The sequence below is a fragment of the Primulina tabacum genome, chromosome 1 (assembly GCF_025594145.1).
Source record: "Primulina tabacum isolate GXHZ01 chromosome 1, ASM2559414v2, whole genome shotgun sequence".
Lineage (NCBI taxonomy): Eukaryota > Viridiplantae > Streptophyta > Magnoliopsida > Lamiales > Gesneriaceae > Primulina > Primulina tabacum.
The window spans coordinates 5,618,160-5,638,388 of NC_134550.1; the positions used below are offsets into that span (position 1 = coordinate 5,618,160).

The 20,229-nt window shown below is 31.3% G+C and overlaps 3 protein-coding genes across 3 annotated transcripts; 2 read left to right on the forward strand and 1 right to left on the reverse strand.

The window, feature by feature from the left end:
• Positions 1 to 2,370: 2,370 nt before the first annotated feature.
• LOC142556628 (F-box/kelch-repeat protein At3g23880-like) lies at positions 2,371 to 3,544 on the forward strand. Its single transcript, XM_075668110.1, has one exon. The coding sequence runs from the start codon at positions 2,507 to 2,509 to the stop codon at positions 3,542 to 3,544; it is 1,038 nt and encodes a 345-aa protein (XP_075524225.1). The 5' UTR covers positions 2,371 to 2,506.
• Positions 3,545 to 6,730: 3,186 nt separating this feature from the next.
• LOC142556637 (F-box/kelch-repeat protein At3g06240-like) lies at positions 6,731 to 7,807 on the forward strand. Its single transcript, XM_075668120.1, has one exon. The coding sequence runs from the start codon at positions 6,731 to 6,733 to the stop codon at positions 7,805 to 7,807; it is 1,077 nt and encodes a 358-aa protein (XP_075524235.1).
• Positions 7,808 to 13,780: 5,973 nt separating this feature from the next.
• On the reverse strand, positions 13,781 to 16,394 carry LOC142556647 (uncharacterized). The gene is made up of 2 exons (XM_075668129.1): positions 16,385 to 16,394; positions 13,781 to 14,442 (listed from the first exon to the last, which is right to left on the reverse strand). Exons 1-2 carry the CDS (start codon positions 16,392 to 16,394, stop codon positions 13,781 to 13,783), a joined length of 672 nt encoding a protein of 223 aa, XP_075524244.1.
• Between the last annotated feature and the right edge of the window lie 3,835 nt (positions 16,395 to 20,229).

The window sequence follows — 20,229 nt, forward strand, 5'->3', positions numbered from 1 at the left end:
TGTTAGTTTTAGTTTTATTTCATCCTAGTGTGACGTGTTATTTGACAAGTTACTAGTTTTTTAGTGTCGCATCAGTATTTTTTAGTGTCACGTCAATATTTTCTGATGTTACATCATCACTTTGACGATATAAGATTAAAACCTAACCAAAAAAAAACAAAATTTCATAACACTCATTTTAACAAGTTAAAGGATGAAAATAGAAAACTTGACATTTTACGGGATGAATTTGACATTTGATTGTAATACGTGAAGCTTTTTTTTAAATATATATATATATATATGATGATGATGATGATGATGATGATGATGATGATGATGATGATGATGATGATGATAATAATAATAATAATCTATTTTTTTTTTACAGCAAAAACTTGTAATTTTATTGAGAAAGATCAAGAGTTACAAGATTTACTAGCCACAGAGGAAACTCGCCATTCTTCCAGACAAAGGATGAGTGGGAACAAGAAGAAAAATGAGCAATACTGTGGGCCACATTATTAGCCAATCTATTCTCATAAGTAAGACTTGACACTACCGGCTTCTGGACCAGATCTTTGATTACCGAAGCCCGTAATCCTACATAGATAATGTCATCCTTAAAGGTCGTGACTGCTTGCACTGCCAATAAGGAATCTGTTGTAACTTGGACATCATGGATTTGTTTGTCATATAATAACTTGATACCTGCATGAACTGCCTTTAGTTCTCCCATAAGCACTGATATTGGTTTCGAAATTTGTTTCCCAAAGGCCAGGAGTAGTCTACCTTGGTTGTCTCGTAGTGCTCCACCTATACTGTATCGATTCAGGTGTTCATTGAAGCATGCATCAACATTCACCTTTAAATCATTTGCTTCTGGTGGCTTCCATTTGCTGGTCAGAGCTCGCCCTTGAGGAGGACTTCGAGCAGTCGATTTAGCAGCTTGGAATTCGGTTAGAAAGGTATTGCTCCAAGTAATTACCCTTTCATTGAGTAGCCCGTCATTGCCATGTAAGATCTTTAGCCTTTCTTTCCATACTGCCCAGGATAGTATAGCAAACTTTTCAAAATTCTTATGGGATAATTGTTCGCTCATCCAACAGCACAAGTCCATCGTGCAGGCTCTTTTGACAGATTTTAGCATTGAGTAATATTCTGTGTCCTTCCATAGCTTCTTGACAGCCTCACAAAAAAATAATGAGTGGCATGTAGAATCATGCTGGGATTAGCATAAGTAACACTGCCCACTAACTGGCACATGATGGTGGAGTAGATTTAGGTTTGTGGGAATGATATCATGGGCTACCCACCACCAAAAAATGCGTACCTTCAGGGGTATGGAGAGGCTCCAGATAAAGGACAACCATTTTAGCATTGAATGCTCTGATTGGTTCCCCGGGGGTGAAAAAAGACCTCTATGTAGACGATAACCATCCCTCGCGAAGTAGTGACCTTTCGTATCAAAATGCCAAAATCTGGTATCACCAGTAGTGTTGAGCAAGAAGATGAGTCTGTATTATTTTCTCGGCAATGAATGGATTGAAGTTGTGCAATATCGCCGAAGTGTCCCAAACTCCATTTATAATCAATGACTCTACTTTCGCATCATTCTGCCATATTTCATTGGGAATGCATAATTTTGATGTCAAACCTGGAACCCAATTATCCTCAAAGATTCTTATTGAGTGTCCATTTCCAACTCGCCAAATCAATCCCTTATCAAGAATTTCTCTGCTCCAGACAAGAGATCTCCAAATAAATGACGGATTGGTACCTGTCCCTACGGTCATAATATCTCCATGTCGAAAGTACCGTCCCTTAAGGACTTTGGTTGCTAGGGATTCAGGATTTCGCAATAGTCTCCAGAATTGATTGGCCAACAGTGCTCGGTTAAATTCATCCATTTTTCGAAAGCCGAGTCCTCCCCTCATTAATTATTGGTTCAACGAAATTTATTAAAAATAATATGCTATAATTAAGTACAAAATTTATAAAATTATATAAAAAAAATTTCACAGAAATCTATAAAAATCTTGTAAAGAAGCCTACACGAATCCACATAAATCTGTGAGATTCCGTAAAACTCAATAAAAATGTATCAAATCTATAAAAATCTATCATTTGAAAAAGTCATTACAAATCATCAAAATTCTCAATTGAATACACCCCACTAAATTAAAATTATAAAATTTCTATAACAGCTTTTAATGAAAATTGAACGTATAACGTTATATATGACTCTGTGTGTGGTCTTGTTAAAAAAATTAGAAATTTATTTGGAAAGGTTAAACATCGAATTTAAGTTTTTTTCTAAATTTTTAAATGTAATTTTTATACAGATAATAAATTCCAAAATCAATAATGATCAATAATTTTCCATATATACATCTAAGATTTCTACTAGCTACCAAATACGATGACATGGGGAGGAGTTTTAGTTTAATTCAACTACAATACTTCAATCTTATTTAAACAATATTCACGCAATTCACAATTCCGTGTTCTCTTTTCTTGAAAAACAATGGCGACCCAAGAATCAAATCCTTTCGAAAATCTTCCACAGGACCTTATCACCGACATCTTATCGAGACTCTCCGTGAAATCTCTTCTCAGGTTAAGATGCGTTTCGAAATCTTGGCTTTCCCTCATCTCCAGCCCCGAATTCCAGACCAACTACCTCGAAGTTTCGACTACTCGCCGCCGAAGACTCGTCTTCGGCTCTGCTACTAAACTTTATACATGGCCGCTTCACGGTATCTCTTATGAAGATCCTCCTGTAGATGATGCGCCGTGCGATTTCACTGATGTTCACCGATATCATAGCATTCATATAGTGGGTTCTTGTAACGGGTTGGTCTGTTTAGTTAATCTACACACAGGTCATATCTTCGTGTGGAATCCGGCGATAAGAAAGTATAGGAAACTACCTTTTCCTTTGCGGTTAAGCTCTCGGGAACCCTACGGGTTCTTTTACGATGCGTCTTCAGATGATTATAAAGTCGTGCACATAGTTGAAGAGCCAAATTCCAGACCATATTCCAGAACTTATAGCTTAAGAAACGATTCGTGGAAGTCGTCGGATTGGTCTCATGGCAGGACGCCGTTTGGTGGAACATGTGTGTTTCTCAATGGGGCTATTCATTGGATAGTTGGATACAATGATAATGGTGCCAAAGTTATGGCCGTGGAGGCGCAAAGCTTGGCAACAGGAGAATTAATTTGGAGTGTGGCACTTCCGTTGAAAAGATGGGCCTTTCTGCAAGTTTTGGGGGAGCGTTTGTGTGCGTGTTTCCAATGTGGTTTTCGAATCGAAGTTTGGGTGATGAAGGAGTATGGTGTGGAGAAATCTTGGAGCAAAGTGTTTTGCTTGGACGAATCCGGATTGAGGAGGAGGCCTTTATTAGTCACAGAGAAAGGGGTTGTCACGACCAAGACTTTTAAAAGATCTATTTCATTCATATTTCTTGAAAATGACGACGTTCTTCGACATTTAAAGTGTAGATATGTTACGGCTACTACCTATGGCGAGAGCTTTGTGAACCCTAATAAAACATGGTAGAAATTATTGGTTCATTATACATTGTTATGCTTGATTATTACTTTATACAAAAACATTGAATATTACCTCTTACACACTTTATGGTTTGTTTGCACCCATATGTTTTGTTTTGTTAACTGAGGCGAAGTTCTATTACAATTTATTCCAACATATGATCTATATCCTAAGAGTAGATCCAATGGTCAAAAAATGAGTCACGTTTGGCTTCCGAAGTTTTAAGAAATTAATATTACAACTATGTGATACCTTTTTTTTGGCCATTTAAATTTGGATATACGTACAAAATTGTTACTCTCAAGAATGCTTAAGAAATTTAAATCACAAAATCATTGTATCGGCATCGAAAGTTTGACGTGAAATAGAGAAATATAATTTTAAAAAGAGTTTGAAATTTTTTTTATGCATTACAACCACGCAATTTTAACTCGGTGTATTATTTTGTACTTAAAATTGTATTAAGTTAATATATAATTTTTTTAGGATTGTCAAGATTATCAAAAGATATATGTGAACATTAAATATTTGTGTGCACGTTATCCAAAGAATTCGAATTTCAATGGAAAACTATACTTAATTTTCGATTTTTGGTATTGATATACATAGATCATGATTATTCAAGATTTAAAAATTAAGATAGAGAGATATTGGATATATACATACATGTATTTTGAATTTTATGGGTACAGTTTCAAAATTTGTTGAATTGAAATACAAGATAAAGGGGGATTTGATGGGTAGATAGCGCAAAGTCATTTTTTTCCAAAATTATCGCATATTTATGGATAGATAATTCGGATATATATATATATATATATATATATATATATATATATATATATATATATCAAGAGTGATGGATAAATTCTACACGATAAAAAGAATTAAAAATGAAAATTTCGAAATCCTATTTATCAAAGAATCAAGAATTCCAACCCAGAAGATCAAGAAAATCAAGAATCCTATCTTGAGTGCAAATCATCAAAAATTTCTAAAGGATAATTCGAATTTTGATGGCACGTGGATTAAATTTTTACTACAAAATAAAATATTTATCGGATATGAAAACATAAGCATTAAGATTTCGAATCCCAAGTGAACTAACATGGAGATTTTCGAAAACAATCTACTCGTCGAATAGATTGTTCTCGAAAACTATTCCACGAGTAAAATTATACTCGTGCAACACCCATATTCAAAATTCATACCTAAAATTATTTTCGAGAATTTGCTCCCTGGTGTCGTTAAGTTTCAGAGCTTTTTGTGAGATGAATTTCTGTTAGACTATTGTCAGGATTTAGGCTATTATTTCTTCACGTATTCATCACCCAATAATCAAGATAATTGGACTTGTTTTAAAATTATAAATTTCGTTTATGGCTTATTTCATTTTCGAAAGTTTCGATCGAGCATTATTATTCATCTTCCCCTTCTTGTGATATGATAACCTCTGTTTAGATGGTGTGAAGATTCAATTGTATATGGGTGGGAATCCGAAAATACGATAAGTTTATGGCACGTTAAGAAATTATTATTACTCAAGAATTTTGGTGAGTGACAAAATCAAAACAACACTTCACTGTTTATAGGGTGATTATTAAAATAATTGGATATGATATAGAATAATTATGAATAAATAATAAGATTAAGAATGTAATTAAACAAAAAATTAACAATTTTGGGTTAAATTGATTTATCTACAAAGTCAAGAAATTCGCAAATTTTCGACAACACTAGCTTTAACCACCATCTATTTGGTGTTTTCTGACAAAAAATGGACATTCTATTTATGGCATTTGATTGATCAAAATAACCAAAATTCATAAGTTATTGTATTAAAACCAAAAATTAAAAAGTTAGTGGATCAAAAATGAAGAAGCAACAAGCTACTAAACCAAAAAGTTATTTTTCCTTTTTGTTTGTATTTTTAACTTTTCAAGATTGAGTACTTGAGTTTGATTATGAATGTCTTTTGTTAGTTTTAGTTTTATTTCATCCTAGTGTGACGTGTCATTTGACAAGTTACTTGTTTTTCAGCGTCGCATTAGTATTTTTTGGTGTCATGTCAATATTTTATGATGTTACACCATCACTTTGACAATACAAGACAAAAACCTAACAAACAAACAAATTTCCATAAGACTCATTTTTTAACAAGTTAAAAGGATGAAAATAGAAAACTTGACATTTTACAGGATGAATTTGACATTTGGACGCTTTTTTTAATATATATATATATATATATATATATATATATATTAAACATATAATAAGAGAATCTTGCGATACACACACACACAGACACACATATAATAAGAGAATCTTGCGATACACACACACAGAGACATATACATATATATATATATATATATATCTAATTTTTTTAAACATATAATAAGAGAATCTTGGGATATAAAAAAAAACAGATCTCTTCCATATATTTGAGATTTCTATTAGATAGGATGACATAAGAGTATTAGGTTAACTTAAATACAATATTTCATCCTATCAAATAATATATTTATAATATATTTACAAAGTTGAGGGCTTAGAGTATGGCTTAAAATAACAAACTTTAATGTTTTGGTTTTTTTTTCCTCAAATTCCAGAAACATTCAATTTTTATTTAATGAAAAAAATCATAAAAACCTATTTTAGTAAATAATATGTCTTATCTAAAACTATCATATTCTAGCAAATTATATTATATCTATATTTTTAAATTTTAAAATAATTGTGAGTATAACGATAGAACCTTACAGCAAAGTTGAATAATAGTATAAGGATTTCAAGTTTATAATACATCGAGTGAGTATAAATAAGAACAATTGTTATTCCCAGATATGTTTAAGAAAATAATTTAAATTACAAAATTTCTCCATCAGCTTTTAATGGAAATTGAACGTATAACGTTATATATGAAGGTGTGTGTGGTCTTGTTAAAAAAATTAGAAATTTATTTGGAAAGATTAAACATCGAATTTAATTTTTTCTAAGTTTTTAAATTTAATTTTTATGCAGATAATAAATTTTCAAAATCAACAATGATCAATAATTTTCCATATATACATATAAGATTTCTACTATCGTATGTGAGGAGTTTTAGTTTAATTCAACTACAATACTTCAATCTTATTTAAACAATATTCACGCAATTCACAATTCCGTGCTCTCTTTTCTTGAAAAACAATGGCGACCCAAGAATCAAATGCTTTCGAAAATCTTCCACAGGACCTTATCACCGACATCTTATCGAGACTCTCCGTGAAATCTCTTCTCAGGTTAAGATGCGTTTCGAAATCTTGGCTTTCCCTCATCTCCAGCCCCGAATTCCAGACCAACTACCTCGAAGTTTCGACTACTCGCCGCCGAAGACTCGTCTTCGGCTCTGCTACTAAACTTTATACATGGCCGCTTCACGGTATCTCTTATGAAGATCCTCCTGTAGATGATGCGCCGTGCGATTTCACTGATGTTCACCGATATCATAGCATTCATATAGTGGGTTCTTGTAACGGGTTGGTCTGTTTAGTTAATCTACACACAGGTCATATCTTCGTGTGGAATCCGGCGATAAGAAAGTATAAGAAACTACCTTTTACTTTGCGGTTCAGCTCCCGGGAACCCTACGGGTTCTGTTACGATGCGTCTTCAGATGATTATAAAGTCGTGCACATAGTTAAAGAGCCAAATTCCAGACCCTATTCCAGAACTTATAGCTTAAGAAACGATACGTGGAAGTCGTCGGATTGGTCTCATGGTAGGACGCCGTTTGCTAGATCCGGTGTGTTTCTGAATGGGGCTATTCATTGGCTAGTTTGCAACAATGATAATGGTGCCAAAGTTAAGGCCGTGGTGGCGCAAAGCTTGGCAACAGGAGAATTACTTTGGAGTGTGGCACTTCCGTTGCAAAGTAGGGCCTTTCTGCAAGTTTTGGGGGAGCGTTTGTGTGCGTGTTTCCAAGGTGGTATTCAAATCGAAGTTTGGGTGATGGAGGAGTATGGTGTGGAGAAATCTTGGAGCAAAGTGTTTTGCTTGGATGATGAATTCGGATTGAGGAAGCCTTTATTAGTCACGGAGAAAGGGGTTGTCACGACCAAGACTTTTAAAAGATCGATGGGAGGGGAAGGGATTGTGACGACCAATAATTTTAAAAGATCGATGCCATACATATTTCTTGAAAATGGGGACGTTCTTCGATATTTAGAGCGTAGACATGTTACGGCTACGACCTATGTTGAGAGCTTTGTGAACCCTAGCTATTAAAACATGTTAGAAATTATTGGTTCATTATATGATTATTACTTTGTACAAAAACATTGAATATTACATCTTACACACTTTATGGTTTGTTTGCAATTTTTTAACTGAGGCGAAGTTCTATTCCAGCGTATCTATATCCTGAGAGTAGATCCAATGGTAAAAAAATTAGTCACGTCTGGTATCCAAATTTAAATGGCCAAAAAGGTATCACAGACACCAAAAACTAATTGGATCCTTCCACACTGAACTCAATTCAAATATCTCATAAGCAAATCCAAGTAATTGATCATTGAAAATACATTATAACAAGTCTGCTAATGATTCACCACCAATATTAAATAGATGTATAAATGATTGAATAACTAATTTCGATCTGCTCCATGGAGTAAAATTTTAATCAAATGAAGCAAGCGTACGTATATAATAATCAATCATATGCAGTAACCAAAAAAATTACAAGCGTTTGGCGACACCAATTATTCACAACCTATATTAAATAGAACAACACTATTATTACTAAAAAAAAATAATGGAATTGTAGTTTTTATAAGGGCATCTCTATATAGAAGAGGAAACTCCTTCAACTTACCAAAATAAGCACAAGTATACATTATCAAAATAAAAATTTGTAATGAAATTCATATCATTACAATCAATCATATTTATAATGACTTCTTCGAATGTTTCAGATCAAGATTTATAGATAAAAATGAAATTCAAAATATTATGAATGAAAAATCAAGATAACAAATTGAAAATTTGTTGGCTCTCGGCTATTTCGCATTGTCATCATAACATTATAACTCTGTATCATTTTTCTCAACGTATTTTTACTTTTAGACAATCTTTTATTCGAAGAGAGTCCATAAATTTTTTGGACAATTGAATTTCTTAGATAATTAAATTAGCTAAAACTTAATAATTAATTTTTCTAATCTAAAATTAATATATACTTTATTATTTTTCGGGGCCTTATTAAACGTCTTGGCCTGAGGCGGATGCCTCTTGGGCCTCCCCTCAGGTCGCCATGTTGATGCAACTCTAACATGACATCGACATAGGGACTACTACTACATTAACACTAACGACAAAAAATATATTAAGACTGAAATTTTTGACAACACAATTAGATTAAGTGCACAAAAAAAATGAATATTGTTGTAAAAATAAGATTTGATAATAAAAAATTCCATAAAGGTACATTTTCTATAACTTACATGTTTTTCATTTTAATCATGCTGCTGAATCATTCTACCAATTTTTATTTTTTAAAAAAATTTAGTCATTTTTCACCGGAGTGCTGATACGACGCCAAAAATTATGACTTGTAATAAGAAAATGATGACATGGCACAGAAATTTGTTTACATGGTGTTGTACATTATTGAGATTGCATCGACTACGTCATAAATCTTATGAAAAAGGAATAAAATTACAACCAAAAAAAAAAATCTAAGTAAACTAAAATATAATCAAATAATAACATGACAAAAAATATAAAACATGGAAGTTACAAGACAAAGAATTTAATTTTCTCATAAACTAATCTATCTAGACCACCTTACAATAGCGAGTATTGAAATTCTTTTTTTTTTTTTTTTTGTGTACATAAAAAATTGTGATAATACCTAATGCTCCGTGTTTATTTCAAATGAGTGATTTTCTAACATTTTTATATTGTATACTCTCAAATTATACTATCTTTTTCTTTAAAAAAATTTATGAATCCCATAATAAATATTCAGACATGAGGGGGGGCATTACTTACAACTATACACGACTTTTGTGGGATAAAATTAAATAAATATGAACCATATATATAATTTTTTAGGCCAGCCTCCACACGCTTTCATGCATTTTGTGTCCACCAGCCCAACATGTTTTATATTAACATCGCATTTGCGTATAATATAACAGCTAATCATTATTTTTTAAATATATTTTTTATTCTGAATTACGTGCGGGGTACCTTGTTCCCGTGGAGATGGAATAAGAGTGTTAATTCGAGTGGATTAGGTCGGGTTAAGCAATAATATTTTAAAAAAATTGCTCAACTCGAACCCGAGCCAATTTGAAAACTCTCAACCCGAATCAACATGTATAACCCGATTTTGAATTTTTTTAAATAAAATTAAAAAAAATAATAATATTTTAATTTAAACATATAATAACAAAATCTCTCACATATATATATACTTTAAATTTGAAAGTCTAACTGTAGAAAAATAAAGTATATGTACTAAATCAAAAAAACTTTTGTTTAAAAATTAAAAAAATGTTCAAAATAAATATTAAATTATGAAAATTTATGATATAAATATACAATAAATATTTTTTCAGACATACAATACATAAAAATGTAGGCAATATTTATTAATTATATTTTTTAAAAAAATATATAAAATTTTCGGGTTGACCCGAACCCAACCTAACCCGATCATTTTTTTCGGGTCAGCTATCGGGTTCAACCCGATCTGACCCGAAACCGAAAACCCTAAACTCAAATCTGATTTTTTTTTGTTAAACCGTGTCGAGTTGGTGGGTCGTGTCTGATTTTGACATCCCTAAGATGGACACAAATTTCCATTCATTTAATTTTATGTTTTTTTTTTAAATTTATCGGGTCTAATCTAAAATTATATATGATAGAAATTGTAGTTTAAGAAGTATTTAAATAAATTTAAATTTTTAAAGTGTTTTTATTTTTTTTTAGAAAAAATGATTTTGACGTTTGGCTACAACTCTCATACTATGGCTACATTAGTGGGTGAATGAATCCACCTACTTACTGCCATTAAATCCAAATCACTTCTCGTGAAAATAACATGATTAAGATGCCCTAATTTTGATTAGTCAGATGACCACAATTTAATTATGATCAGTTGATGACAAGATATGAAGAGAATTGATATTTTCCCAATCTTTTATATAATGACATTCAAAATTTTATTCCACAATATACACACAAATAGAAATGTGTCATACGCAGATTAACCGAATTAAAAACATGACACAAAAAATACTATAAGGCGACATCGAAAAAACAACTTGTAATTGTATGATAATCAAGTCGTCTTCCTCATAATTCACAATCTTGATGTCTAAATGGTCATGATGATACCAAAATTTTTACATCGAGTTCGATTTGGTGAGCGGATATTCGAATCTTCCGAGCTTTGTGGGGCGGGTCGGTGATATATGGTCTGCACAGACAAAAATAAAGTTAGAGGGCGTCAGGGATGTTTCTGCCGTGACCTATCTGATGTTTAAATCAGCGCTATGATTATGAATTAAAAACCAAAGAGTGTGATATTATAAGTGTTAGGTGAGCATGAGAGTATGAATAAATAAAATCGTAATAAATTTCTGATATTTATAGTAGCAAGAGGGGCTAGTTACCTTTCTAAAGACTGAAGTAAGATTTTTGTTGAGATACAACTCTGCTTAAGGTAAGATAAGTAAGATTCCGACTTATCTTCAAAGGTCTTTATACTTTCTCGATACGTACTCGTTCTCAGATTGGACCAGGAACTTTTGGTCATTTGGTTGTGGAAGGGTGAATGAAAATTGTCCAACTCAAAATAAAAAATCTAAATTATCCAATTACAAATTATTTCCATACATTGATGTTTATTTAAAGGCAAAAACTTGTGTGAGACGGTCTCACGGGTCATATTTGTGAGACGGATCTCTTATTTCGGTCATTCATGAAAAAGTATTATTTTTTATGCTAAGAGTATTACTTTCTATTGTGAATATGGGTAGGATTGACCCGTCTCACAGATTAAGATCCGTAAGACGGTCTCACATGATACCCACTCTTATTTAAATTGCGTTTACTTTCACGGATAGGTTTGTGAAGATATTAATTTATAGGGTGATTATTAAAATAATTGGATATGATATAGAATGATAATGAATAAATAATAAGATTAAGAGTGTGATTAAAAAAAAAACTAACATATTTTTCCCTTTAAATATGATAGACTGGATGGGATTGAAGGATATATTGTTGGAGATTTAATAAAATAAATCTATAAATCATGTGATTAAATACATATATCACAACACGCGAGGAATTCATGTCGAACTATAGGAAAATATGAATAACAGTAAACACGTACAAAAATCCATTGTTCGATCTAGCGTCAGAGTTATGGATCTTCCAAGGCAACAGAGAATCGACCACCTTATTCTTGCCTTTGATGGGAGAAGGAGAGAGATCTAGAATACGTGTGTCATATATATTCTGTGTTATATTCTCTGTGCCTTGGGGACCATAACCTTATATAACCTTAGCAGTCTTCAACCCGTCATAGAAGACCTAATTGGGCTGGGTTTCTACACATAAGGTGGACCATACCAATTTATTTAATACTTTGAAAACCCATAATTAATTAGATCACTTTATTGAGTTCTTTATTAGACAGCTTGTCCATGTACAATTAATTAAATTATGTGAGCCCACAAAATAATTCCAACAATCTCCCACTTGGGCCACGTAAGTTATCCGGATAAAATACATGCAAAAACTGGATTGAGCTCTTGCTATCTAAACCAAAATATTCCTTAACAATCTGGTCTATCAATTACACCAATATTGAACCAAAGCAGTCATCGCTACATTTAAAATCACTAGACCCATCAATGATCACAATATTAGCATAATCAATAACATAGAGCAAGTATGGATGTGTAGCATGGAAATACATAAATGTGATCCCAGAATAAAACCTGCATTTCAAACTGGTCCTCCTAATGACTCAAAAAGTCCAATAACATATTTTCAACCAAATGCCAAACCGCAATCAAAGTCATCACTTTATTTCAGAGTAATTCAAATAAACTTTAGTCTGTACAGAAACTCAAATCATGTCAAATGAGTCAATGCTTAAATCGAATACAAACTCCCACTGTACATGCATATTAACTATATGGACAACACCAATGTGTGTCACATGCCCAAAAATCTTGGGTGGCCAACCCATGATAAAAGCATCCGCAATTATAGAGTTTGCAATAACATGCTCAATTGACACACAATCACTCTGAATTATTTCCTTCCAACTAGAAACTTCATGTCAATATCTTTTGACTTTGACAAGTTTCAGTTGTGTTTTAAATATAATATAGCGGCTTTATTATTACAATTGATTTTCAATGGTTTCTTAGACCAATGATCATTAACGGTGATAAAATTACGCAACTTTATTCGGATTCCAAATATCCAACTATTTCCAAATGTCAGATTTCGATGTGTGAGCATAAAATCCTCAGTTCACTTTATGTACCGCATAACCCGATTAATAATCCAATATCGGGTTTCTTAAATATCTGCCCAACATTCTAATGATGTTCACAATATCTAAACAATGTTCTCTATAAATCTGAATGAGATTACCACATGATAAAATTTATACCACCACATATATGGACATAAACATCAATATATTCTTCTCAATGTTGACTTTACAATTTACTCACTCTCACTAAAGTCAACATACGAAATTAATTTGCATTTAATTTCAAAATTTCATGAATGCATAATGTCAATGTCATTTAAAATATTGATGTTCAATTTATCAAGTTTATCAATCAAAGAACTCATACCGAATATATTTGAATTTCGAAAAATTAAAAATACCACATGGATAAAGCAAAAACTTGATTTGATCAAACATGAAACTAAAATCAAATTTTTTTTTTCAATTTCAAGTACAAGGAAAAAAAACTCAGTTCCTAAATAAAGCTTAAAAAAACACCAACAGTTTTATTGTCATTTTCCATAAGATGTATCTTTCACCATCAGTTGACAACCGGCTCTTTAGGCAACCCTTTCTTTGCACGCCAATTGGCGTATTAGGGACAATCCTTCTTCACATGTCCATGAGTCTTTTTGCAAAAGAAACAAGTGATCACTTTATCTTGTTTCTGTTGCTCCATATGCTGTGAAGTCCCGAGTTTCCTTCCTTAATTCTCATTTTCTTTTCTTATTGATGCAATTACCTTGATAGTTAGATGTCAAGTGAGCACTTTCAATCACATCTTGTTTCAATCTCTCCTCCTCCTGAACGCACTGCACAATAAGCTCATTCAAAGTCCACTTTTCCTTCTGGGTATTATAACTTATTTTGAATTGATTAAATTGCGCAGGCAGAGAGATCAAGACTAAATGTACGACTATGTCTTCCGACAATTCCAACTTGAATGCTTTTAGTCGAGTCACAAGATTTGACATTTCTATTATGTACTCCTTTATGTTCCCTTTTTCTTTGTACCACATTAAGAAAAGTTTATTCAGAATAGTACTTGTCTCGACCTTTTCGTTTGCAGTGAAACGATCTGCTATTTGAGTAAGGAACTTTTTGGCATCTTTTTCTTCGGGAATTGCACCCCTTATAGTATCTGGAATGGAATGTTTCATAATCATCAGACTCATGTGATTTGATCGCTCCCACTTTTCCAAAGAACCATTTTGATCAGCAGTTCCTGAACTGGTCAAAAGTGCGGGGCGATCTTCCCTTAGCGCATAGTCCAAATCCATGCAGCCGACCACTATCATAACATGCTCTTTCCATTTCTTGAAGTTTGAGCCATTAAGTACTGGAAAGTTGTTCAGATTGGCAGATATAGAAGATGCTATAACAAAATAGAACAAAAAACTCACAGTAAAATATATTTCATGCATATATTTAAATTAAATAAATCACAAAATATAAGCATGGTGGTGGTGGGCCATAAAAAAAAGTACCTAGCACAACATTGATATTTAGTCTTTGATAAAAAATAACAATTTGTAAGTGATACACTCAAACATCATGGTTATTAAATATTGATAATAAATCCGGCCAACAATATGCATTTCTTTGGACCAACAATTGCATGCATGGATAAATCCAAAATTATCACATATTATGAAAAAATTTGGCCAGAAAATGACATTCTTTTGGGCCGATCATTTTTCTCATAAATGTAACACAATTTAATATCATATAATGTGTCTACAATCTGACAAGAAAATAATCTTCCTTTGGGCCGATTAATTTCTGCATAGTTTTGACACGCTGTAAGACCACTTAATAAGTACTTATAATCTGGCCAAAAATAACCTTCCTTTGGGCCAGTTATTTTCTGCATAGATATAAACACATTTTTTGTTCACTTATTATGTCTGCAATCTGGTCAAAAAATAGTCTTCTTTTGGGTCGGCTATTTTTCGCATAGATATAAATGTACTTGAAGAAAATATATTGAATCTTAAATCTGGCCAGAAAATAGTCTTCCTTTGGGCCGATTATTTTCCACATAGATCTAAATGCACTTTAAATTCATCTATTGTGTTTGGATTTTGGCCAAAAAATAGTCTTCCTTTGAGCTGATTATTTTTCGCATAAATTAAAACACAATTTATTTTGAACTTTACCAATATCTACATATCTCAAAATCACTTTATTAACAATAATATAAATTTAACCAAATTTGAGATACAAGACATCAACTTAACTTAAAATTTTCACAAAAAAATTTAATTTACTTTAATTGGGCCAAATAAAACATAAGACCAAATATGCAAGAAATAAAATATTTGCACCTCATAATTATTCACCCACAAATATTTTATCGAAATAAACAAAGGCGATAAAATAACGAATAAATCCATATTAATTTTATTTCATGCAATTAAATTTTGAAATGATCTAATTTAATTTCACAAATCAGAATTGCGGAAGTCAAAATTTAATAAATGGTCAAAATTTTGGATTTCAAATCTGGTTTAAAATTAAAAAAAAACAAAACCAAACAAGACCTTAAATTAAACCAAAAATCCCCAAATCCCGAAACCCTAGCCCTAACTCAGAAAAACGGCGCCGCCACCTTCTCCGGCGATACCAGTGGGCGGCAACCATTACCCAGGCATCGCCTTACCACGGCAGACCACCTCCATACCATCATCGGTCCGTATTAGGCCGGAAATCGGCCAGAATCAATCCAGATACAAAACACACATGAGATCGCGATTCAGAAGAAAACGCGACCGATCCGATCGATACAGAAGCTTTTACGGGAAATTAATGGAGGGTTATGGAGCGTCTTCGTGTTGCGAACAAGACGCCTAATAATAAGCCTGCCGGAAATTGGCCGTAGAACATCCGATTTGCAATGAATTCCGGTAGCTCTTCCCAATTTCGAAAAAATCGAATTTTTCATTTTCGTTTTTTTTTTAAATCGAAAATTAATCTGAATTTTGGATATAAAATTCGAAAATACTAGATTCAAAGAACATGAATTTATTCAGATCCAAATTCAGAAAATTTAAAAAAAGAATCAGATCTGAATTTAAAAATTTATAGGCAAGAAAAACGTTTCAGATCTGATAAGAGAACATATTTTTTTTTTTTGTGTTTCGATCCATCAATAAACAAAATTCTCATAATTCAACATGAACGTGCCTCTGATACCACTTGTTGCAGATTTAATAAAATAAATCTATAAATCATGTGATTAAATATATATATATATCACAACACGACAGGAATTCATGTCGAACTATCAGAAAATATGAATGACAGTAAACACATACCATAATCCATTGTTCGATCTAGCGTCAGAGATATGGATCTTCCAAGGCAACAGAGAATCGACCACCTTATTCTTGCCTTTGATGGGAGAAGGAGAGAGATCTAGAATACGTGGGCCGTATATATTCTGTGTTATATTCTCTGTGCTTTGGGGACCATATCTTAGTGGGGTGTATTCAATCAGAGTTTTGATGCATTTTTAATGACTTTTCAAATGATAGACTTTTATGGATTTCATAGATTTTTATTGACTTTTACAGAATCTCACATATTTATAAACAGATTTACGTAGATTTATGTAGAATTTTTTGCAAGATTTTTATTGACTTTTACAGAACCTCACAGATTTATAAACAAATTTACGTGGATTCATGTAGATTTTTTTGCAAGATTTTTATAGACTTTTGTTAAATTTTTTTATAGGAATTTATAAATGTTGTACTTAATTATAACATATTATTTTTTATTAATTTCTTTGAACTAATAATTATTTGACATATATAACATATTCAGTTTGAAATAATTTTTTAATATTTATATTAATAAATAAATTTACTTATTTAAAGTAAAATCATTTAATACTTACATGTGTATATATGTGGGTTTGTACACATATTTGTAAATTTTTAAAAATACATCAATTGATTAATATGTAATCTTGTTTTGAATTGATAATATACATGTGAAAAGAATATTATTTATCATTGTGTGGATACAATTTTGTATAAAAATATCATAGCTTACATAATAATTGAAAATGCTAAAAAGAAATTAAAAAATCATGGTTGTTGCGAGACTATTCAATTATTAAGAATTAAGCGGCGTTTTTTTTGGGTCATCTTTATTATTATTGAATATTACATTAATTTGTATAAATTAAAAATCACAAAATCAATTCTATAATTTAAAATTTCCTATGATATTAAAATAAAAAATTATTAAATGAACAATCATCTAAAAATGAAAAATTTGAAAGGAAATATGAAAATATATATAGAGACACATTTTGAAAATTTGAGAGAGTGATAAAAATAGATGAGAGGAGAAAAGATAAGATAAGAAGAGATGTGATGTGAAGCGACAGAGGGAAAAATAAATAGCTTGTGTACGAGTTAGAAGTTCTTAAAATCCATCCAAATCTTTGGATTGAACCTAATACAATTTTTGACAATTTATAGTTGTACTTTGGGCTTTAATGTTTGTATATTAATGAATTTCATGAAGTTATTAAAAGTCTATTGAAAATTTAAATACCTCTAGACTTTTATAGAGTTTTAAAAAGTCAATGTTGAATACCTCTAGACTTTTATAGAGTTAAAAAGTCAATGTTGAATACTACTTGATTTTTTAAAACTCTATGAAAGTCTATTTTGAATACCACTAGACTTCTATAGAGTATGCAAAAGTCTTAATTGATTACATCTAGTTTTTTAAAATCTACAAAAGTCATTAAAAGTCAAAAATTCTCCTACATTGAATACACCTCCTTAGATAACCTTAGCAGTCTTCAACCCACCATAGAAGACCTAATTGGGCTGAGTTTCTACACATAAGGTGGACCATACCAATTTATTTAATAGTTTGAAAACCTATAATTAATTAGATCACTTTATTAGGGTTCTTTATTAGACAGCTTGTCCATGTACAATTAATTAAATTATGTGAGCCCACAAAATAATTCCAACATATATTACTATTAGGAGTTTTGTAATTTCCTTTTTCATTTGTACATACCATAGTTATTTATCAGTATTGAAATTAATGATTAAAAATAATGCACAAATTCAATCATTATTATAAATTTTGATTAATTAGATTACAAACTCTTTCGAGTTGATTGTTACAGAAAATTTGTAAGATTATGCATGAATAATCTAATAATTTAATCGAAATATAACATTCATAATATAACATTTAATAAATACATTATAAAAATAATAATTAAATTCAATCAAACTTTAATAGAATTCCACCTTCTTAATCATATTTAGTTTTTATCGAAAAATTTAAAAGTGAATTTTTAACATTTAGGCTAAAAAATATCCAAGTACAAACTCCATCATATTCTAAGTATTTTAAATTTATTTTTTAGATGAGTTTTTTGGTATGAAAATTCAGTAAAAACGAGTTTTCAAACGAGTATATTTTTTGGTAACCGGATCGATATCTAAAAAGGAAAAAAAGTATTTATTTATTTTTTTGTGCGAAGAAGTTGGTTAAAATTGGACTAGAATACTTGTAACCAAACCAATAAATATAGATTTTTTTTTTTATTTTTTTTTATAGATTGAAGGTTAACTCGACCCAACTCGTCCTAACACATGACCTTAAAAAGCTAACCTATTTTGCCCCACTTGTGCCCAACCCAAATTTTTTGAGTGTTGGGTTCACAACCCAACATAATTGATCCATTTTAACATCTATGATTTAGTTATGTTATTTACCACATTCTTTGTAGGTAAAAATTTAGAATTTTTTTGGTTTAGTTCATTATTTTTAAAATTTTAGGCCTTAATACAATAATTTCTAAATTTCGGATATTTTGATCTATCTACCACCGAAATATTCAATTTTTTTCCCAGGAAAACTAATTAGGTGATTGCTAAAACACATTTTGGTGTCAGAATCATTGAATGATTATGATGGAATACATAAAACTTGCAAAGTTTGCTTCATTTTTTGAAATTTTTTTAATGTTAAATTGCTTCCAAATTATTATTCTAATTTTTTTTAAACATATAATAAGAGAATATTGTGATATATAAAAAAAAACAGATTTCTTTCATATATTTGAGATTTCTATCAGATAGGACGACATAAGAGTTTAGGTTAACTCAACCACAATATTTCATGCTATTAAATAATATATTTATAATATATTTTCAAAATTCAGGGCTTAGAATACTTAGAATAACAAACTTTAATGTTTTGGTTTGTTTGCTCAAATTTCAAAAACATTCAATTTTATTTAATGAAAAAAAATCATAAAAACCTATTTTAATAAATAATATATCTTATCTAAAATAGGGATGTCAATGGGTCCGGGTTTTACCCAGACCCGCAATGAACCCGTGTGTATGGGGTGTGTTTCGGCATACTAAATCGGTCATGGGGTGGGTCTCGGGTCCAATTTTTCAGACCCGTCCGGATATGGGGCGGGTCATGGGTTCTATAATACCCGCCTCATACCTGCCTCATATATGTAGATATAAATATTCTAGGGTTTTAGTTTTATTGATTTTCATTTTTTTATTAGCTCACCTCAACCATAACGATCTTAGTTATTCCTATGGCAACTGTTGCATTTGAATCTGCTTTTAGCAATAATGGAAGAATAGTTGGTCCTCATCTTAGTAGACTTAAAATATTGCCTACTCGCTGATTTTATATTGATATGTTTAAATTATGTTATGATTTATTTTTGGGGATGTCAAGATTTTTTTGGAGAGCTAGTAACTCTTTTTTTATGTCGTGAAAATACTTTGTTTGTTATTATTAAGTGTGGTCGAAAACATGAATTAATTTTCCACAAGTTTGTATTTAGAGGCTAGTCTGTTTCATAATTTAGTCATGTGAGAAGAAATATTACTTTTTTATTTTAAAAAAATTCGGGTCTCACGGGTCTACCCGGCCCCGTTTCGTATTCGAGGTGGGGTGGGTCCGAAGAATATTTAACCGGGGTGGGGCGGGTAATGGGTCAAAGTTTTTTTCATGGGGAGGGTCTTGGGTTTAGCCAAACCCGCCCCATACCCGCCTCATTGACATTTCTAATCTAAAACTATCATATTCTAGTAAATTATATTTTATCTATATTTTTAAATTTTAAAATAATCGTGAGTATAACGAA